Source organism: Heterodontus francisci, chromosome 10 (genome assembly GCF_036365525.1).
Source record: "Heterodontus francisci isolate sHetFra1 chromosome 10, sHetFra1.hap1, whole genome shotgun sequence".
Taxonomy (NCBI): domain Eukaryota; kingdom Metazoa; phylum Chordata; class Chondrichthyes; order Heterodontiformes; family Heterodontidae; genus Heterodontus; species Heterodontus francisci.
Genome location: NC_090380.1, coordinates 63,897,932 through 63,917,503, shown reverse-complemented (window position 1 = coordinate 63,917,503; position 19,572 = coordinate 63,897,932). Strand labels below are relative to the sequence as shown.

The following is a 19,572-nucleotide window of genomic DNA, read 5'->3' as shown; positions in this document are numbered from 1 at the left end:
GTATTTCTCTCAGTGAAGATTCTCCTGCTGCAACAGGATTTCTGAGCTTCTTTGATGTCCCACGTTATTTGAAAACCAGCTGGAGAATGCATGTTTAATAGTTTTATTCAGATGAAATTTCACATACTATTATTGTCCTAATTTGTACTGCAGAGGGGGGAAGGAAATAAGCCTGTGTGCCAGCACAAGTAGCTTTTAAGCCCCATTTCTTGCAGGATGGTAATTTTTATATACAACCTAGTAAGGTAAATAATTAATTTTATGACTATTCTATCTGAGGAAAATTCTATAAATTGATTGCAAGCCTAGGCATTTGGAGCACAGTAGACAAAGCTGAATTCATTTTAAAAGCTTAGGTGAAATTTCCGATTAATACTAAGATCAAATGCTTCATTTTAACTTCAAAGTTGTCACATAATTGCTCTGTACTATGGGTTGTGCATAAATCCAGTTTACTTTTGCTGAAGTAGCTGTCAATTTATTTACTGTGATTGCCTTAAAGCAATTTAATTATTTTCCAAGAATCACTTGAAAAAAACTTCAGTGTCCCTTGGGAAATGTCCTACATCCCTCATCCCAAATTCTTTCCCCACCAATGCTGCCAAACACTGGGACCCTCCCTCTTGCTTCTATACGTACAGCCAAGTTCTGACAAACCCTGGATTTACCCGCCTAATGCTGTCAAATCCCATCACTATCCCTCCACTCTGAGCTGCTACTGCTCACTCTTTCCTGTAATAGTGAACCACATGATTCCCCAAGCACTGCAGAGCCTTGGCATCACCTGTTTAGCTATCAAGACTTCCCCAGAGCTCCAAATCTCAATTCCTCAACATTAGAAAACTCCAGGACCCCTCTTCCAAATATCAGCAAAGCTAAGAAATCTTCCTCCTGCGCTGCTAAATCGCAGAACATTTCTCAGTGCAACAAACCAAGAGCAATGGCAACAGCTTGTATTTATATAGTGTCTTTAATCGGAAAAAGTGTTCCAAAGGCCTTTGTAGCATTGTAATCAGAAGTATGGATGCTGAGCCAATGAAGAGTAGGTTAGGAGGAGAGTTCAAAAGTTTGGTCAAAGAGGTGGGTTTTAAGGAAGACCTTAAAGGAGACGAGTGAAGTGGACACGTGGAAGGATTTAGGGAGGGAATTCCAGAGCAAATGGAGCTTAAGCGGTTGTATGCACTCTGAGGCAGAGCAAAGTCAGCGGCCATGGGAGGTAAGCAGATAACTGCAATACAGTGATCATTCAGTAGCTTTGGAGTCAAGTCAAAGCAGGATAGAAACCAGAATAAATACATCAGATTCTGATTAAAGGTCACAGACCTGAAATGATAACTTTGTTTCTCTCTCCTTAGATGCTGCTAGACCTGCTGTGTATTTCCAGCGCTTTGTTTTTATTTATGAATAGATCCGAGCTAGCTCAGCATAGTGAAAAGTCTGAGTGGAGGAGCAGAAATTGAGCCCACAGAGAAGGCCAGCTGGGAGAAGAGGCAGTACAGCAGAAAACTGCCTCAGTTTAGTACAATACTGAGGCCATGGTGGAGGTAAAAGTATAGCTGACAGTAAAGGCCTGCTTGGGTCTGCAAATGAGACCCGACCTGAGCCCGACAGAACCCCATCCGACCCCAAGCCTGACCCAGCCTGAGTCCTTCCGTTTTTTTCCCGTGCCTGGCCCAACCCGACCATCAGTTAACTTACCTTCCATTTTTCACTTTGTTCCTTACTTGCACAAGCTTAAAATAACTGTAGCAAAACCACCTTTAAAGTCTAAAAAGTAAATTAACATTAAAGTCACTTACCTGAGGTGGTGATAGAGTGTGTCCGAGCCAGCCCGAGCCTGAATGCTGGACCCAGAAGTGCGACCTGACCCGAACTGAACCTGACATGTCGTTGGGTCCCGGCGGGTTCGGGTCGGGTAGCAGGCCTTTAGCTGACAGTACTGCGGAGATATGAACTAAGGCCCAGAAGAACATGAATTTTTGCCCAGGACTCAACAATACATAGCACAGTAAAGCAGAGAGCCAGTGGTGCACTACAGTGTGGTCCAGAAACTCAGTAGTTGATAGCAACAGGTGGGCAATCATGGAATGAATGTTTTGGCTGCATCCACTTTGTCAAAAAGCTCAATGTTGATTCTTGTCTTTCCACAGACCCTGCTTGACCTGCTGAGGGTGTCTAGCATTTTCTATTTTTATTTGAATTCCAGCATATGCAGTTTTTTGCCCAGGATCAGGTGTGGAATGGTACTTTGAGCTGGAGGAGATTTAGTGACACAGCAGAGTCATGGTATCTGAGAATTGCACGTCATCCAGCAGAGCAGCACAGTCCTGATGGCAGAAGAGTGCAAGAAATCAAATATGAATAAAGTTTCAGCTGTTGAAAAGACCATAGCAAAAACAGGAAAAGAAAGGGTCAGTGAATGGGCAGTGCACTTTGTGTAGGTAGCTTATAGCTTGAACTAATAGATTGAGCTAAAATGTACTCAATTATTAGAAGCAGGGTTTTTGAGCAGTGATGGGGAGAAAGCGGAAGGGCAAAGGATGGAGATGCCAAGGAGAGGAACAGCATGGGAGCAACCCTCAATCTCAGACCCTCTCTCCCCCCCACCCCCAACCACACTTCACTACTACTACTTCTAAATACCAAGTATCTACCTCCAGGGTACTTCGTAACAAATACTTGGTATTTATTTTCTATATTGTGCCTTATAAAATACTGAGACACAAATTGCTACAACAGTGATAGATTTTTTTTGTAGTTTACCTTTAAATCATATACTTGGTTCCTCTTGAAATTTCAGCCATGAACGTTAATGTGGGTGTTACTACAGCAACAGCACTTTTGGAACAATTCTATGAGAAGCGCAGATTGCTGATCATATCTACTCCTTCTGGTGCCAATCACTACTACAGATTCCAGCTAGGAATAATCCAGGTAATATCCTAAAACCAGTAATGCTACAACTACTAGCAACTCACAGTAACTAAGAATATCTAGTTTTATCATAAAGTATGACCTCTGGGAGGAGTTTTTGGTTCAATTTATGCATCATTAACAGATTATGTTTCTCCCTTTTTTACCCATCCCGCAATGCTTGTTTCCAGCTTTCTACTTATGCTGTTCTGTAAGCAGCCGTTGAGCATTTTGAGTGTATCCCTCAACTCCACTATGTAGGGTGACATCAAGAGCTCACTATCTTGAGAACTGCTGCCTGAATCATTGCCTCGTCGTTTGGTGACACTGCCTGTTACTATACCAGTGCGTGGTACTCTGTACTATCCATTATCAACACTGAGCTTTCAAAATTTGACAATGACTTTATCAATGTACGCAATTATTTGCTTGAGAATTCCTCATCAACATACATAAATTTTGTAAATGTAACTGTTTGGTATACGAGCTAATATTTTATTTACTTTGTAAACCTACGTCGTTCCCGCCACCCATATTATGATTTTGTTGTTGTGAAATTGATCAGCTCCATTTGAGAAGAGAAAGCAAATCTCCTTTAAAACGGTGCTGTTCATGTTTACTGCACTTTTATCATCTTTGCACGTTACCACAGCTGTTGCACGGAACAGTTGATTTCATTAGACTTTCCTTGACAATAAACTCTTATTGCAATATTAAATGATATGTACAAACACATTCAGAGAGTGGGTCAGTAATCTTTAGCCACAAGAAACGTAATGATTTTTAGCGTTTTTGATATGAATTCTATTGGAACGAGTACTATTCTGTCTTTTTATGGTTATTGCACTTTGATTTGTAGTGTGAAATCCAAGTGGCAGTAGTTGTTGCCCATGTTCATTAGTGTAAGTAAAACTATATAACTTCATATGGAAGAATTTTCATTGAAGATTCACACACAAACGCACATGTATAGTGTGTGTCTGTATATATATTCTCATTGCCGCGGGATACAGCCACTCAGCAATTGAAGATCGAGAGATACATTGTTGCCGATTGACATTTGAAACAAGTTGGAAAAACTGGCTTTTGAGACGCAGTTAACAGAGACAGACCACAGACTGTCAGCCAGCATATACTGAAGGAAAAAGAGATCTCTCCCTCCGTTTATTTAATCCTTATTTAGTATACTCTCAGAATTCTGATGTCAAACCACATCAATTTCTTAAAAGCAAATAACCAAATTCCTTTAACTACTGAACTGTAATTGCTGAAATTCATCGCTGGAAAAAAAGAGCATCAATTCAGCTGCTGAATTAGACTATGGACTGTTCTACTGTTGAGGAATCTTTTTCTTCTCCCCATTGGACGGCTGAGAGAACTTCAAGCAACCTTAGACTGTTCCACATTCGAAGATTTCAATTCGGCAGGAGCCTAAATATGCAAAAACACTAATTTTTTTTCTATTTTAAATGTTGTTTATATCTTAGTAGTGTTTACGAATTTAGTTTTTCTAATTAAACAGTTAATTTGTTGATCTAAGGACACCTGGTTTGGTTAGCCACATTCGGGGGTTAATCTGCATATTGATTGGGCAAATTAAATTAGTCACAATACCGTAGAGGGGGAATTCGTGGCGTGTATACGGGATGGTTTTCTGGACCAATACGTTGAGGAACCAACCAGAGAACAGGCCATCCTAGACTGGTATTGTGTAATGAGAGAGGAATAATTGACCAGCTAGTTGTGCGAGACCCCTTGGGGGCGAGCGACCCTAATACGATAGAATTCTTCATCAAGATGGAGAGTGACGTAGTTGATTCTGAGACTAGGGTCCTGAATCTTAATCAAGGAAACTTTGAAGGTATGAGGTGCGAGTTGGCTATGATGGATTGGGAAACGTTGCTTAAAAGGATGACGGTGGATAGGCAATGGCAAACACTCAGAGTGCATGGATGAACTGCAACAATTGTTTATTCCTGTCTGGTGATAAGTAAAATGGGAAAGGTAGCCAAACCATGGCTTACCAGGGAAATTAGAGATAGCATTAGAGCCAAGGAAGAGGCATATAAATTTACCAGAAAAAACAACAGACCTGAGGATTGGGAGCAGTTTAGAATTCAGCAAAGGAGGACCAAGGGATTGATTAAGAAGGGGAAAATAGAGCAGGAGAGTTAGCTTGCTGGGAATATAAAAACTGACTGTAAAAGTTTCTATAGGTATGTGAAGACAAAAAGATTGGTGAAGACAAATGTAGGTCCCTTACAGTCAGAAACAGGAGAATTTATTATGGGGAACAAAGAAATGGCATACTTTGGTTCTGTCGTCACAAAGGAGGACCCAAATATCATACCAGAAATGTTGGGGAACACAGGGTTTAGTGAGATGGAGGAACTGAAGGAAATCAGTATTAGTAGCAAAATGATGTTGGGGAAATTGATGGGATTGAAGGCTGATAAATCCCCATGTCCTGATAATCTACATCCCAGAGTACTTAAGGAAGTGGCCCTAGGAATATTGGATGCACTGGTGGTCATCTTTAAAGTCTCTATAGACTCTGGAACAGTTCCTACAGATTGTAGGGTAGCTAATGTAACCCCACTATTTAAAAAGGGAGATAGAGAGAAAACAGGGAATTATAAACCAGTCAGCCTGACGTTGGTAGTGGGGAAAATTCTCGAGTCCATTCTCAGAGTTTATAGCAGAGCACTTGGAGAACAGTGGTAGAATCGGACAGAGTCAGCGTGGATTTACGAAAGGGAAATCATGCTTGACAAATCTACTAGACTTCTTTGATGATGTAACTAGTAGAGTTGATGACCCAGTGGATGTGGTTTATTTGGACTTTCAGAAGGCTTTCGACAAAGTCCCACATAAGCGATTAGTGTGTAAAATTAAAGCGCATGGGATTGGGGGTAGTGTATTGCAATGGATAGAAAATTGGTTGGCAGAGAGGAAACAAAGAGTAGGAATAAACGAGTCTTATTCCGAATGGCAGGCAGTGACTAGTGGGGTATCGCAGTGATCAGTGCTAGGGCCCCAGCTATTCACAATATATATTAATGATTTAGATGAGGGAACTAAATGTAATATCTCCAAATTTGCAGATGACAAAACTGGGTGGGAGGGTGAGTTGTGAAGAGGATGCAGAGAGGCTTCAGGGTAATTTGGACAAGTTAAGTGAGTGGGCAAATGTATGGCAGATGCAGTATGATGTGGATAAATGTGAGGTTATCCACTTTGGTAGCAAAAACAGGAAGGCAGATTATTTTCTGAATGGCTATAAACAGAGAGGGGCATATGCAACGAGACCTGGGTGTTCTCGTACGCCAGTTGCTGAAGGTAAGTTTGCAGGTGCAACAGGCAGTAAAAAGGACAAATGTTATGTTGGCCTTCATAGCGAGAGGATTTGAGTACAGGAGCAAGGATGTCTTGCTGCAATTATATAGGACCTTGGTGAGGCCACACCTGGAATATTGTGTGCACTTTTGGTCTCCTTATCTGAGGAAGGATGTTCTTGCTTTAGAGGGAGTGCAGCGAAGGTTTACCAGACTGATTCCTGGGATGGCAGGACTGACATATGAGGAGAGATTGAGTCGGTTAGGATTATATTTGCTGGAGCTCAGAAGAGTGAGGGGATATCTCATAGAAACCTATAAAACTCTAACAGGACTTGATAGGGTAGGTGCAGGAAGGATGTTCCCGATGTTGGGGGAGTCCAGAACCAGGGGTTATAGTCTAAGGATATAGGGTAAACCTTTCCAGACTGAGATGAGGAGAAATTTCTTCACCCAGAGAGTGGTGAGCCTGTGGAATTCAGAAAGCAGTTGAGGCCAAAACATTGTATGTTTTCAAGAAGGAGTTAGATATAGCTCTTGGGGCAAAAGGGATCAAAGGATATTGGGTGAAAGTGGGAACAGGTTACTGAGTTGGATGATCAGCCATGATCGGAATGAATGGCGGAGCAGGCACGAAGGGCAGAATGGCCTACTCCTCCTATTTTCTATGTTTCTATGTTTTATCTTGAGCGGTTGGTCGTAACATATTAATTGGAAGCTCACTCGGGATTTAATCATATTTAATTTGGTGGCTCGCGTCTGGGATTGGGATCAGAATGAGACTAATTTGGAGTCATATTAATTACTCATCTGGGAAAACATATTTAAACAGTTAATTTGCTGATCTAAAGACACCTGGTTTGGTTAGCCACATTTGGGAGTTGATAGATGGTACAATCTGGCTGGGTCTTAAATTTGGAAAGTTTAAAATGATATGTTAGGCGATCTGTGGAGGGACGGGACTGAATCAACAGTGCCTTTCTCCCACCACAATCAGAAACATTAATTTTGATTGGGGGCTTTGTCTTGAGTGGTCGGTCGTAACTAATATATATATACAAAAAATGCAGAGCAAATGTGAGAAGGCCAGGTCTATAATATGGCACATAGCTTAGGTACCCTACTTCAAAAAGGATATAGTTATATTGTAAAAGGTTCATGGAAGAGAATTAAGCTGTTTTACAAAAGTACTTTTTTTGTTAAATTTTGAGGACTTGTGTTTTAAAACTGAAAAAAGGATTCCATAGGTGCTAAACTTTGTGTGTTTCTTTTTTTAAAAAGGTCATTACAAACCAATTCCAAAAGACCTTATAAACAGCCCTTACTGGACGTCACCTGTCTTCAGATAATTCCTCAGAAGGGTTTTTTTGACTTGTGGGAGATGTTTACAGAGAAGTGACAGGTCAAGATTTATAGAAGTCAGGAGGCTTGACTCTTGAGATTGTTTTGGACAGTCAGTTGGAGTTTTAAAAATCAACTTGAAGGACAAAACCCCAGCTCAGCCTGTTCCATCTCTTTGAGAAGCTTTTAGAAGCGAGTGTAAGAAATAGAGAAATTGATGCTGCATTCCTCCTGAAAGGCCTGCCTGAAACCCCGGTTGCTGTATTTCTTCTGAGATGCTGGAAAAACCTGCTGGATATATCCTCGACACCGTCTGAGCGAATTGCTCCAGATAAAGATCCCAGTGACAGCCAAACCAAAAAAGGAACATCTAACATCTTTCCATATCTTTGTTTCCTTCAAGAATTAGCAAATATTCACCCAAAGTATTCTTTTTATCTTTTTTTTGTAACCAAGCTCTAAAAGCAAATCTTTTTTTCCAAGTTAACTGGTTTTGTGTGTATGTGTGAAGGGCTAAGGTAAAAAGGGAACTTTCATATTTCAATCTGTGTGTTAAGGCTCTGTTTCAATACTGGTTATGTTTTGTTTTATAATAAACTGATAATTTTGTTTATTAAAGAAACCTGGTTTTTGTATTTTATTCTTGGATAAAGAGTAGAGTCTATGATTGACCATATCAGTAACTGGGTATACATTTAAATATATGTTGTGACCTGTAGAGAAGTGGAACTAGAAAAGACAGTGTACTCCTCCCACCTCAGTTGTAACAACTGGGGGAGGCGGGGTGGTGGAGCCCAACTCTTTTTGCTGGAGAAAAGAAAACTGAGAAGATACAGATCTTTGAAATAATGAAACTTGAGCAATGAATGTAGAACTGGAAGACACAATTTTTTTTTTAAATGAGCTAAGTTAGAGATGACAAAGAAGCTGTTCCTGATGGGAGAGTGGATTTGTGGATTAGACTCCCAGATATAGAAGGGAGCTGGATCAATATCTGTTGACACAGCAGGGCAAATAAATTAGAGTTCCTTAAAGTAGGGCATCTGTATTTGATGAAGGGTGCGGAGAGGGAGCGGGGGATGGAGAAGGAGAATGGGGGACTGGAGGTAAAAAAAAAAATTACACTTTGACTTGGTCTGGAATGGGCTTCATGGTCCAAATGTCCTTTTCTTGTTCATACCTACATAAAAACAAATAACACAAGATGTATGAAGAGCGATGGGCTAGAAATAAAAAAAAATACAAGTTGAGTTTAAATAAAGCTGTTTAGATGTAAGCAGAAAGAGAATAGCGTGGGATGCATTTCTTTCAGCATGATCTGTTGGTAAATTTGTTTCTAGAGCAATAACCTTTGGGTTCAGGAAAAGAAAGCATTGATGGCTGGTCTTGAGAAAGAATTTTACTTGCTGAAAATAAATTTCAGTTTATCTCTGTTCTTGCAGACCCTGCTCATTCTTTCCAACCAAATTTGTACTCTACCCATTGAAGAGTAGTAGTTACCTATTCATCTAGTCATAGAAGGGCGACTAAAGATTTGGTGTGATCAAAGATGATGAGAGAGGCAAATAATGGAGAAAACTAGCACACACTGGAAGACAGTCTGCTGAGTTGGTTGGGTTGCGTTTGGCAGGATGAGAACACAAATGAGCAGGAAGCAAGGTGATGAGGTGGTAGATGACAATATTTGTATTTTTTCAGTGTTTTTTCCCCACATTTGGTTTTCAGAAACATTGCAATCAAACAATCCAAGTAGAAACAGGAAAAATGATGCCATGTTTTTTATACTGATGTAATAGTGGCATATAAGCTCATTTGGCATTTACAGAAGGGTACACCCATGCTCAAGCACAGTAATTTAAGACACTTCTCGTCTGAGGCAGAGATGGGGTTAGATGGATCATGTGGACTCAGACATGTGGGTCACTCACTGGTATAAACCATCTTCAAGGTTATGTTATGAGGTTTGAGAGACAGGCAACCTTCTGTTTAAATTTCCAGGAGGATTCTTTCTCTGTTCTTGATGGATCCTTACATCACTGAAGTGTTGGACTCTGAAACATGAATACCGATTTTTTTTTATTATTCGTTCATGGGAGGTGCACGTCACTGGCTAGGCCAGCATTTGTTGTCCATCCCTAATTGCCCTTGAGAAGGTGGTGGTGAGCCGCCTTCTTGAACCACTGCAGTCCTTGTCACGTAGGTACATCCACAATACTGTTGGGGAGGGAGTTCTAGGATTTTAACTCCAGGCCAGGGGTCATGTGGGAGGAGGACCAGGCAGATGGCAAATTATCTGGACAGCTGCACATCGAGGTCTGGGATATTTTAACTGTCAGGTGCAATCTGAATAGTCTCCCATCTAAACATGGGAGGAAGCTGGCCGATGGGCAGAAGTATGAGGCTGCCTCTGGGAACCCAAAGGAACAGTCTCCTGCACTCAGGTTGGTGGTTGGCGGGGAAGTCAGGAAGGTTTCTTGGTCAGGGGAGGGAAGCTCGGGGCAGGAGTGTCCCAAGGTTTCCTTGTGGGGCTTGGATGAGCACAACATGCTGCTCTGTGCCCACAGGGAAACTAAAAGAAACAAAATCCACTTGCCTTTTTTGGCCTCTTCTTGCCCTTGCTCCTCTTGATAGGTTGGCCTAGCTGGGAAAGTTTAATGGCTTCCCCACGCAGGCATTTGGTTAAAATTGCAGTTGAGGTCTGCTAACGTCATTTGGAGTCCGATCTGCATACTTGAGGATCTCCCCACCATCTGACAGGTACCCCTCTTTCCTGCTCAGAAGACCAGTTAATGATTGTAACCCATGGGAAGTCAGCAGGATTAGTGTGGGTAAGTCACACAAACCATTTTAACTGCCTGCCTGCCTGGTTATCGCTGGACGGGCTGGGTTTAAATTAGTCAGGACATCACATGATCAAGCCTCCAGGAATATCTCCAACCAGATTTGGCAATACTACTTCACTAATATGTCAGGTACTGATGAGCTGTTAACAGACCCCTACCCACACCCTGGCACTTCAAATATTGTAGTTGCAGTACATGGAGGGAAGGTGTCCCAGACAGAGGTCTGCAGGATAATAATCCCTGCAATGTAGCTGGGGTTTCCCAGGCACTCTGGCCCTAAGGCAGCCTCATCATCCTGTGCAGGCTGCCAATCAGGGCATCCTTCCCTCAATGGAAAGGGACTCCAGGATGGTCATGACCTGAAAAACCCAACAAACAGAAAATGAACTGAAATTATATCCTACTGGTAGGCTGCAGAATTAGGCACAATCCCAGGTCAGGTCAAAAAAGGAACATTGCAGCCAATCTAGGATAGTGGACTCAATAACCATTTTCAAAATAAGGACACTTGTAAATAAAGGACACCTGATAAAAGTCCCTTGGGGTATTGCTAATTCACAGGGTTCACTGTATTATAATCTAGTCCAACTAGGACCTGCTGTTACATTTTTTAACTTTTATGTATCGACCATGGTAACGCTTCACTAAGAAATGTTTTAATAAGGCAATTAACTTTTGACATAAATGTTCTAAACTTGCAATCTGTTGAGTTTTATATCAAAATAGATTTTCTCTTGTAGCTGGCAAGACCACATTTATTGTCCATCCTTGTAGCTCTGAAAAGGTAGTAGTAGGCTGCTCTCTTGAAAAAATGAACTGTTGAGAATAAACATATTAAAATTTGAATTTTGAGTTGTACATATTGAAGCATACTTCATATGATTCTTTGCAGCAAGCCATATGCGGCTTTGACCTGAGACACGTGACAGTCATAGAACTAGTTGGTGTTTACCCCGTGCTAATAGGAAGGATAAGAGAGAGATTCTTGTCACCATTACTTGTTTTACAGCTGAGGTAAGACAACACAATTGCAAAGTTGTTTCTGTACTTTCTGAATAAGGTTGTGTGCCAAGTTTAAAATAGTTGCTTGAAGTACAAGATGCTGCTCTTACAGAATTCAAACAACATGTTGACTTGATATTTAAGGAATGCCACAAGTTAAGGAAGGGCCACAAGTATGAAAAAATCATGCTTTATTCTTAGACAGTTATGCAAATATAATGCTTTTATTTATTATTTAATTGTAGTAAAAGTGCTTGTTCCAAATATGCGACCTATTTTGAAGGTATGTATGCTCCTAAAAGGGCACATGTATTCCTTTTTTCCCTTCTTGTCTTCAAACGCACACTATCCAAGAGTCAGGGAAGTGCAAACTCCCAGGCTGCTAGCCGTGCTGCTGCTGGCTGGTTGCTAGGAGGTGCACAATTACACCCTGCTAAAAAAAAATCTCTAACTATTCCACCTTTCTGATTCCTCTTCTTTCTTATCCCCTAGAATATGGAGACCAGAACCACGCACAGCACTCCAAGCACGGTCCAACCAAGTCTCCACACAAGTCCAACAAGACTTTCCCACTCACCAACTCCATCCCTCCAGAAATGAACCCCAGTGCACAGTCAGCTCTTCCCATGGCCTTATTAACCTGCGTTGCAGTGATCCATGCATCTGCACCCCCAGAGCCCCTGTTTCTCCATCCCACCATTCCAACAGCATATGGCTTCTTCATTCCTCCCACCAAAATACACCACCTTACACCAATCTATGCTGAAACACATCTGCCAAGCCAACCTGCATAATTGGACGTTACCTTATTTTTTTTAAATTATTTCATGGGATGTAGGTATCACTGACAAAGGCAGCATTTATTGCCCATCCCTAATTGCGATTGAGAAGGTGGTAGTGAGCCGCGTTCTTGAACTGTTTCAATCCATTTGGTGCAGGTACTCCCACTGTACTGTTAGGAAGGGAGTTCCAGGATTTTGATACAGTGACAGTGAAGGAACGACAATATAGTTCCAAGTCAGGATGGTGTGTGGTTTGGAGGAGAACTTGCAGATGGTGGTGTTCCCATGCATCTGCTGTCCTTGTTCTTCTAGGTGGTAGAGGTCACGGGTTTGGCAGGTGTTGTCGAAGGAGCCTTGGTGAGTTGCTGCATTGCATCTTGTAGATGGTACACACTGCTGTCACTGTGCGCTGGTGGTGGAGGGAATGAATGTTTAAGGTGGTAGATGGGATGCCAATCAAGCTGTTTTGTCCTGGGTGGTGTCGAACTTCTTGAGTGTTTTTGGAGCTGCACTCATCCAGGTAAGTGGACAGTATTCCATCACACTCTTGACTTGTCCCATGTAGATGGTGGACAGGCTTTGGGGAGTCAGAAGGTGAGTTACTCACCTCAGATTTCTCAGTCTCTGACCTGCTCTTGTAGCCACAGTGTTTATATGGCTGGTCCAGTTCAGCTTCTGGTCAGTGGTAACCCCTGTTGCAACCAAAGTGGGAATAATGCACTGTTAATTCAGTCTTACTACTCCACAGGTCACAACATATTAGTAAAGTTTCCCACCTACCAGAAAAATAACCAAATTAATCACTATACTTATCCCCAGAATAAAGCATGCCAAACCAGGTTTCTTTAAACAACAACAAAATAAACTATTTAATAATAAACCAAGTTTTAAACGATAATGAGATGAATCTATATGTATGAAAAGATTTTATAACTCCTTAATCTTCCTAACCCTCGTGCACACACATACATTCAATGACCAACGGTTAGCCAGAGAAAATGGTTATATTGCATTTATAACAGTTTCTTAAGGATGATAAAATAACTAGGTTGTAACTCCTGGTGGATTATTTCCGGTTTGGTGAGGTGTCCCAGTGTCGAATAGTCAGGTACCACTTGAAGTCTCCAGGTGAAATTAATCAACAGTCCATGGTGGGTAGGCGTTCAAAGTAGTTCGTTTACAGCAGGCGTCGCACAGATGTTTTAGCAACAGGTTGAGGCAACAGGGCTATTTAAATTTTAAAGTAGAAGTCTAATAGTAGAAACTTTCTTGAGTTCAGGAACTTCCAAAAACACAAAAGTCAATGGGACTTGCTCTTAGCAAAGGAGCCTTCTGCACAGAGCAAAGCAATGAAAGAACTTACTCTTTCTTTAGGCAGGAATCCTTGAATGAAGGCAACAGCAACTTGCCATACCTGAAACAAAGGCTTCCTTTCTCCAAAGCAGTGTTTCTCCACACAGGGTCGTAATTCCTCTTTTCTCTGGGTCCCTTCCTCTCTCTTCAGGCAGGTCAAAACCGCACATTAAAGATAGCACTTCTCCCTTGAAATGCAGAGCTTATTTACAGAGAGATGGGGCTTTTTCTCTGGGTTTTTTCTCTGGTCTATCAGCAACTCGCAACTCCCAGCCAGCTCACAGCTCTCTTCTGTTTCACTGCATAACTAAAACTAACAGTTTTTTTTCACAGGAGTCATAAGACTGTTATAAAAGTTTCTGGTTGCTTGGATACAAGTTTACAGCCTGTACTCTTCAAACACCAAATGTCAATACTCGATGCACAGAAGGTCCTTTTGTCTTCTCTATCCTAAAGGCACACAGACCTTTTAGTTTAAAAAAAAAACTCTTATGACAACCAATATGTTCGTGGGGGATTCAGCAATGGTAATGCCATTGAATATCAAGGGGAGATGGTTAGATTCTCTCTTGTTGGAGATGATCATTGTTTTGCACTTTTGTGGCATGAATGTTACTTGCCGCTTATCAGCCCAAGCCTGAATGTTGTCCAGGTCTCGCTGCATATAGACACAGATGCTATAAACTAAATTATCGTATATTTTGACCGAGGGCTTTGACAGGAGCAGTCGGTCATAACAGTAGAAAAGCATTGTCAAAATAATTTATTCACAAAATGCTATTCGGTATTAGCTGCTAATCATATTAAGCTAAGTTGTATGCTGAATTGTTACCACAGTGGTACATAAAGATGACTTTAAAATGTTACTTAGTGAGCTGAATGACTGAGGCTTTGATTTTTTTTAACAAAACAAAAAATTAGGTCACAAATTAAAAATTATAACTCATAAATTACAAGCTCTGTGACTGTGACGATGGGGCATTATTCCCCTCCTCACTCTTGATCTCATTACAACCTTTGAAATTGTTGACTACGCCATCCTTTTCTAACGCCTGCTTCATTGTCCAGCATGGTTCCACACTTATCTATCCCGTCATAGCTAGTGTATCTCCAGCAATTACTTCTCTTCCTGCCCCTGCACAGTTACTTCTGAAGTCTCCCAATGGCCTATCATCACTTTCCTCATCTACATGCTGACTCTTGGCACCATCATCCGAAGAATTACTATTAGCTGACAGTACCCAGAACAACCTCTACACTACCTTTATCGACCCTCCATTGTTTCTGTGCTGTCGGCCTGGATGTCTGGCATCCAGTCCATCTCCTGCGATGATGCTACACAATCCTGGCCTCCAAAAGCTAATCCTTGCCTTCCTCCAAGTGGTATAGGTACAGTGGGATTCTGAAGGGAATATGCATTATGCTAAGAGCACTGGTGGGAGCCAGAAACTCCATCACTTCCCAGCTTTCCTTAAATTTCCCATATTCAGTGCTGTAACAAAAACATGTTTTTTTTTTGCTCAAAATGCAAAATATGGCATATGCTGGAAATTTAAAAAGAAAAATAGAAAAAGCCACAAATACTCAGTGAGTAAGACATCATCTGCTGAGAACCAAAAGTAAACCAGTTGATATGTCGAGTCTAAAGTTGCTTCTTGAAGATCCATCCATTTTTCCTGCAAAAGATACTGCAAAACCTGCTGAGTATTTCTTTTTTTTTTGTTTTGAAGCACACATCTGTGAATTCTTGTAATTCTATTTTCTCTCGCTTCAAATTTTTCCGTGATGCATTTTATTGTTGGTTGGCAGGCTGCTGCTCCAGATTTCACAGTCGAACTTCAACATGGTCCTTGTTGACAAGTATGGTATGGACAAAGAGCGCTATCCTTTCCCAGTCACTGCTGCTGAGCTCTTCACGTTGATTGACACATTTTATTTGCGAAAAGAAGAAATCAAATTGCAAGCTGAAAACGGTCAGTCATGCAATTGATTCTTAAAACTCAAAAGTCACTCTTCAGTGGAACAACTGCGGTTTGCTAGGTGCATCGTCGAGCTGTATTCTCAAATATTGAAAGTGCTGTTAATATATAAAAAGTAACGTGTTCTGAAACTTTTCTATTTAGTTTCTGAGATCTTTGCTAAAGTGCAGCATATTTGTTTTTTTATTATTATGAATACATAAAGTATTGTGCATGATGTAATTTATGCCCCTCTTTCATTTAAAGCTGTATCATAGGAGTAAAGTTTGAAAAATAGTATACTTGGAAAGATTTACCTACATTTGGAAGTGTGGCAGAATTTTTCTATTGTTTTCACATACTTCAAAAAGAATAGATTGTATGTTAGTGCCATATGAGCATTTAGTATTGGTTCTTACTACTAGCAAATGCCGCTTCTTCTTTACCACCCTTAATCCTTTCTGTATTCGCCTGGTCAATCCAGTGCCTTTCTTCAAAAAGATATATTGTTGATATGAAGATCCATTTTCTAAGTGTCGATCATTTTTATGCTGACATGCAATTCTACAGAAAATAGCGATCCAGATTTTCTGGGTACTTTGAGTGATTTTAAAGCCAGGTGACATATTTCGATGTCGGTTTAAAACAGCGGTAATTATTTTGTGCTGAATGTTGGAGGGAAGGAATAAATATACTGAGTATATCAACTGCTAATCGGAATATTAAAATGGCAGTTGCCTGTTAGCAAACAATTCAATACAAACCTTATACTGTTGCATTATATTAGTTCATTCTTCTGCATTGAACATATCAAAAATGGATGCAAATGCAATATTTGTATGGGAGAAATACTTAATCTGTTGTAATTAACACAATTCTATCCACATTCTATGTAAGTATATACGTACGTATGTGTGTGTGTGTATAGAAGTATCCATTCAATAAAAGAATTACAAGTTGGCAACATTTTAGAAATCATTACAGTTGTACTCGGGAAGGTTTGCAATCCACATGCTCAAGGTTCGTGCTTCAAGGGTTCAAATCTATATATGAAAAATAATTGAACACCTTGCATGGAGAGGGAAAAGATGACTTTGAAAATAAAAGTGAGAAAACTACATCTTTTACTTCAAATACCAGATATTATAGGTAAATATTCATGTGTACTGTAAAGCTAATGTAGTAGTACCTTCACTGCTATGTTTTGTAGCAATTATAAATAATTGATATAATTCAGCCTGTCACTCCAGAATTGGCCTTTATAGCCACTCCAGGCGCTGCTTCACAAACCACTGACCACCTCCAGGCGCGTATCCATTGTCTCTCGAGATAAGGAGGCCCAAAAGAAGAAGAATAAATAAATGAAAAATTATTTTAAATAAATTCTCAAATGTTTGCAGTACTACAGTAGTGTTAGTAACTATGAAAAATAACTGCAATAGTAATATAGTTCATAAAAGATGATCGCTTATCAGTGTGTGTTAGTTTACCATGGTTTGTGTTGTAAAAATATGTAACTTTATTCTATTCACATATCTAAAGTACTGGCTGCTGTGCTTGTTTGGATCCTACGGAGAATTTTACTCTCGATCTGTAGCCACAAAAGAACTAGACACTTGTCCAAGATTCCCCACAGTAAAGCCTTCAGAGGGCTCATAGAAGCTTTGAACAACAATGTACTGGTGCTGTATGGAGCAGAATGGCTGGTTTTGCTCCAGCGTGGTAAGCGGATTGACTTGGCCACCGGCCTGTTCCATTAACTCTGCCTGTTCTAACTTTATGATATTATGCAGAAAATGCATCTGTTTGGGTTTATCATGGTGCATAAATGGACAATATATCAGTGGCCCGATGACTCAGCCATGTACTCTCCTGACTCTGAAGGTAGAGTTGTTATAAGGCTGACATTTATCGCATTTGGCTGATTTGTCTCCCTAGTCTATTTCTAAAGACCCTCTGCTTTTACAGTGTACCCAAGAGAATAGCCTGTGGAGGAGCCAACAACAGTGAAGGACTTGAATAAAAGCAAAATACTGCAGATGCTGGAAATCTGAAATAAAAACAGAAAGTGCTGGAAATACTCAGCAGATCGGGCAGCATCCGTGGAGAGGGAAGCAGAGTTAATGTTTCAGGTCAGTGACCTTTCATCAGAACTGCTCAGCAGCACAGTGTGGTATTTGATCCCTCAAAGTTGCTATTGTTGCCCTTCACTTGAGGTGTCGGTGTTTTCATAAGCTTCCTCGCTGACTTCCATTAAGATGGTTACTACTTTAGCTTGTGTTTGAATTACTTCGACTAAAATTTAATTGATTCCCAACTTGCTGCCAATGGTAAAACGTTGTTTACTGACGTATACTGAATGTGCACATTGAAGCTCTGATCTCGTGAAGTTAAATCTGTATCTTGAATATCAGAGCCCCAAGTTGAGCATGCAGAACCCCATGTCAGATTCTCCCAGTGTAATGGGAGGCAATCACACAACACCCAATCTGTGCTTCCTTCAAGTAAAATTCTGGCACTATGTATAAAGAATCAACTTCAGGGCTTTACTGTCAGTTTGGTTCAGTTGGTAGCTCTTTTGCTTCAGAGTTAGACTGCTGTCAGTTCAAACTTCACCCTAGGACATGAGCATATAATCTAAATTTAGTATAGTACTGTCCCAGCGCTGTGCCATCTTTCAGGTGAAATGTTAAATCATGGCCTTGCTGCCTATTCAAGATCGCTTGGCACTATTCAAATAAGTGCTGGGTGTTCTCCAAAGCCTGGCCAACATTTCTTCCTCAAGGAATTAACTGGTCATTTGAATCATTGCTGCTTGTTGAACTTTGCTGTGTGCAAAAGGCTGCTGTGTTTGCCTACAAAACAGTAGTCACTGAATTTCAAACTCACTATGTAGTGCCAATTTTTTGGATGCTCTCATCTTGCAGGGTGAATGATGAGGTCTTAGGAGCCCCGGATATTGTATTATACTGAAGACGGCACTGCAGGAGGAGGCCGAATAGGTACATGCTGTTCCGGGATTGCGGGCCTCCAGTGGGGGATAGGGAGATCAGGGAGGGAAGCATTCGGGGCCAAGGAGGGAGCAGTTGGGGTCTTGGGAGGGTGCGTGTGGAGGGAGATCAGGAGTCGGGAGATCAGGAGTCGGCAGTTAGAGGATGGAGATTTTACAGCTGGAAACAGTGGCAACCATGATGATGATTGTGGGAAAATTTAACCTTTTAGGCAGTGTTTAGGGTTGGTTTTCCCTGAGGCAGCGAGCACAAACCAATGTTGCAACAGGGACCTGAAGCAGGTGTTAGGCCCCTTATTTGTATATGCAAAGAAATTAACACCTGCTTCAGGCATGGGTAGAGGCCATCCCTTGTTTTTCCTTACCCAATATGGTGGATACTTGCCTGCCATTTGGGGCCTTAGGTGGCTGTGAAGCACCTGAAATGGGCACTATGCAGCCCAATTTAACCCCCATTAATTTTGGAAAGTGCTTTGGGAAGTTTGCAGGCAAAATAAAAAGGTATAATATGAATGCAAGTTTGTTCTTTGGTATTGAACGACCTAATGTACCTTACTGTGCCACAGAGCAAAATTCATATCCTGTGGTTTAAACATGATCTCAAATTTAAAAAAATCCCTTTGAATTTCCCCTACCCAAAGTGCCCCTTTACCAGGCAGGGCGTGTCATCTTACTTGGCAAGTGTGTTTTATTTAAGAATTGCATTTAACACTTAGCAGTCAGTAATGTTCAGCAGAGTCACAAAAACAAAGACCACTTAATAATGAATATAAACAAAATGTAGCTGAGCTCCCACTTGAAGGAAACTTACAAATTGAGGTACAACTCTTTCTGATTAGAAGAAATATTTAGACAAAGAGGAAAGGGCACTTCCTGGAGCTGAAGAATGGGGGAAAAAAGTCACCATTATGGTGCTAACATTAACTTGGCTCCTATTAAATTGAACCAAATTGGCAAAAAGCAAATGTGCAGTTTGGGGAATGCTGTGGTAACATTTCAAAATGCATTATCTTCAAACATTGTTGTGGAGAGACA

The 19,572-nt window shown here is 40.8% G+C and overlaps 1 protein-coding gene across 5 annotated transcripts in view; it reads left to right on the top strand.

The window, feature by feature from the left end:
- srpx (sushi-repeat containing protein X-linked) overlaps nucleotides 1–16,578 on the top strand; it is a 135,859-nt gene extending 119,281 nt beyond the window's left edge. For 2 of the 5 annotated variants that reach the window (XM_068039901.1, XM_068039899.1), the window contains 3 exons: nucleotides 2,801–2,934; nucleotides 11,325–11,446; nucleotides 15,379–16,578. In XM_068039901.1, coding sequence (XP_067896002.1) covers nucleotides 2,801–2,934; nucleotides 11,325–11,446; nucleotides 15,379–15,559 — 437 coding nt within the window. In that variant the 3' untranslated portion in view covers nucleotides 15,560–16,578. Of the gene's footprint in view, nucleotides 1–2,800; nucleotides 2,935–3,104; nucleotides 3,277–7,529; nucleotides 8,158–11,324; nucleotides 11,447–15,378 lie in introns of those variants that run through there. The other 3 variants (XM_068039900.1, XM_068039902.1, XM_068039903.1) reach the window with 3 other exon arrangements.
- Nucleotides 16,579–19,572: the final 2,994 nt, after the last annotated feature.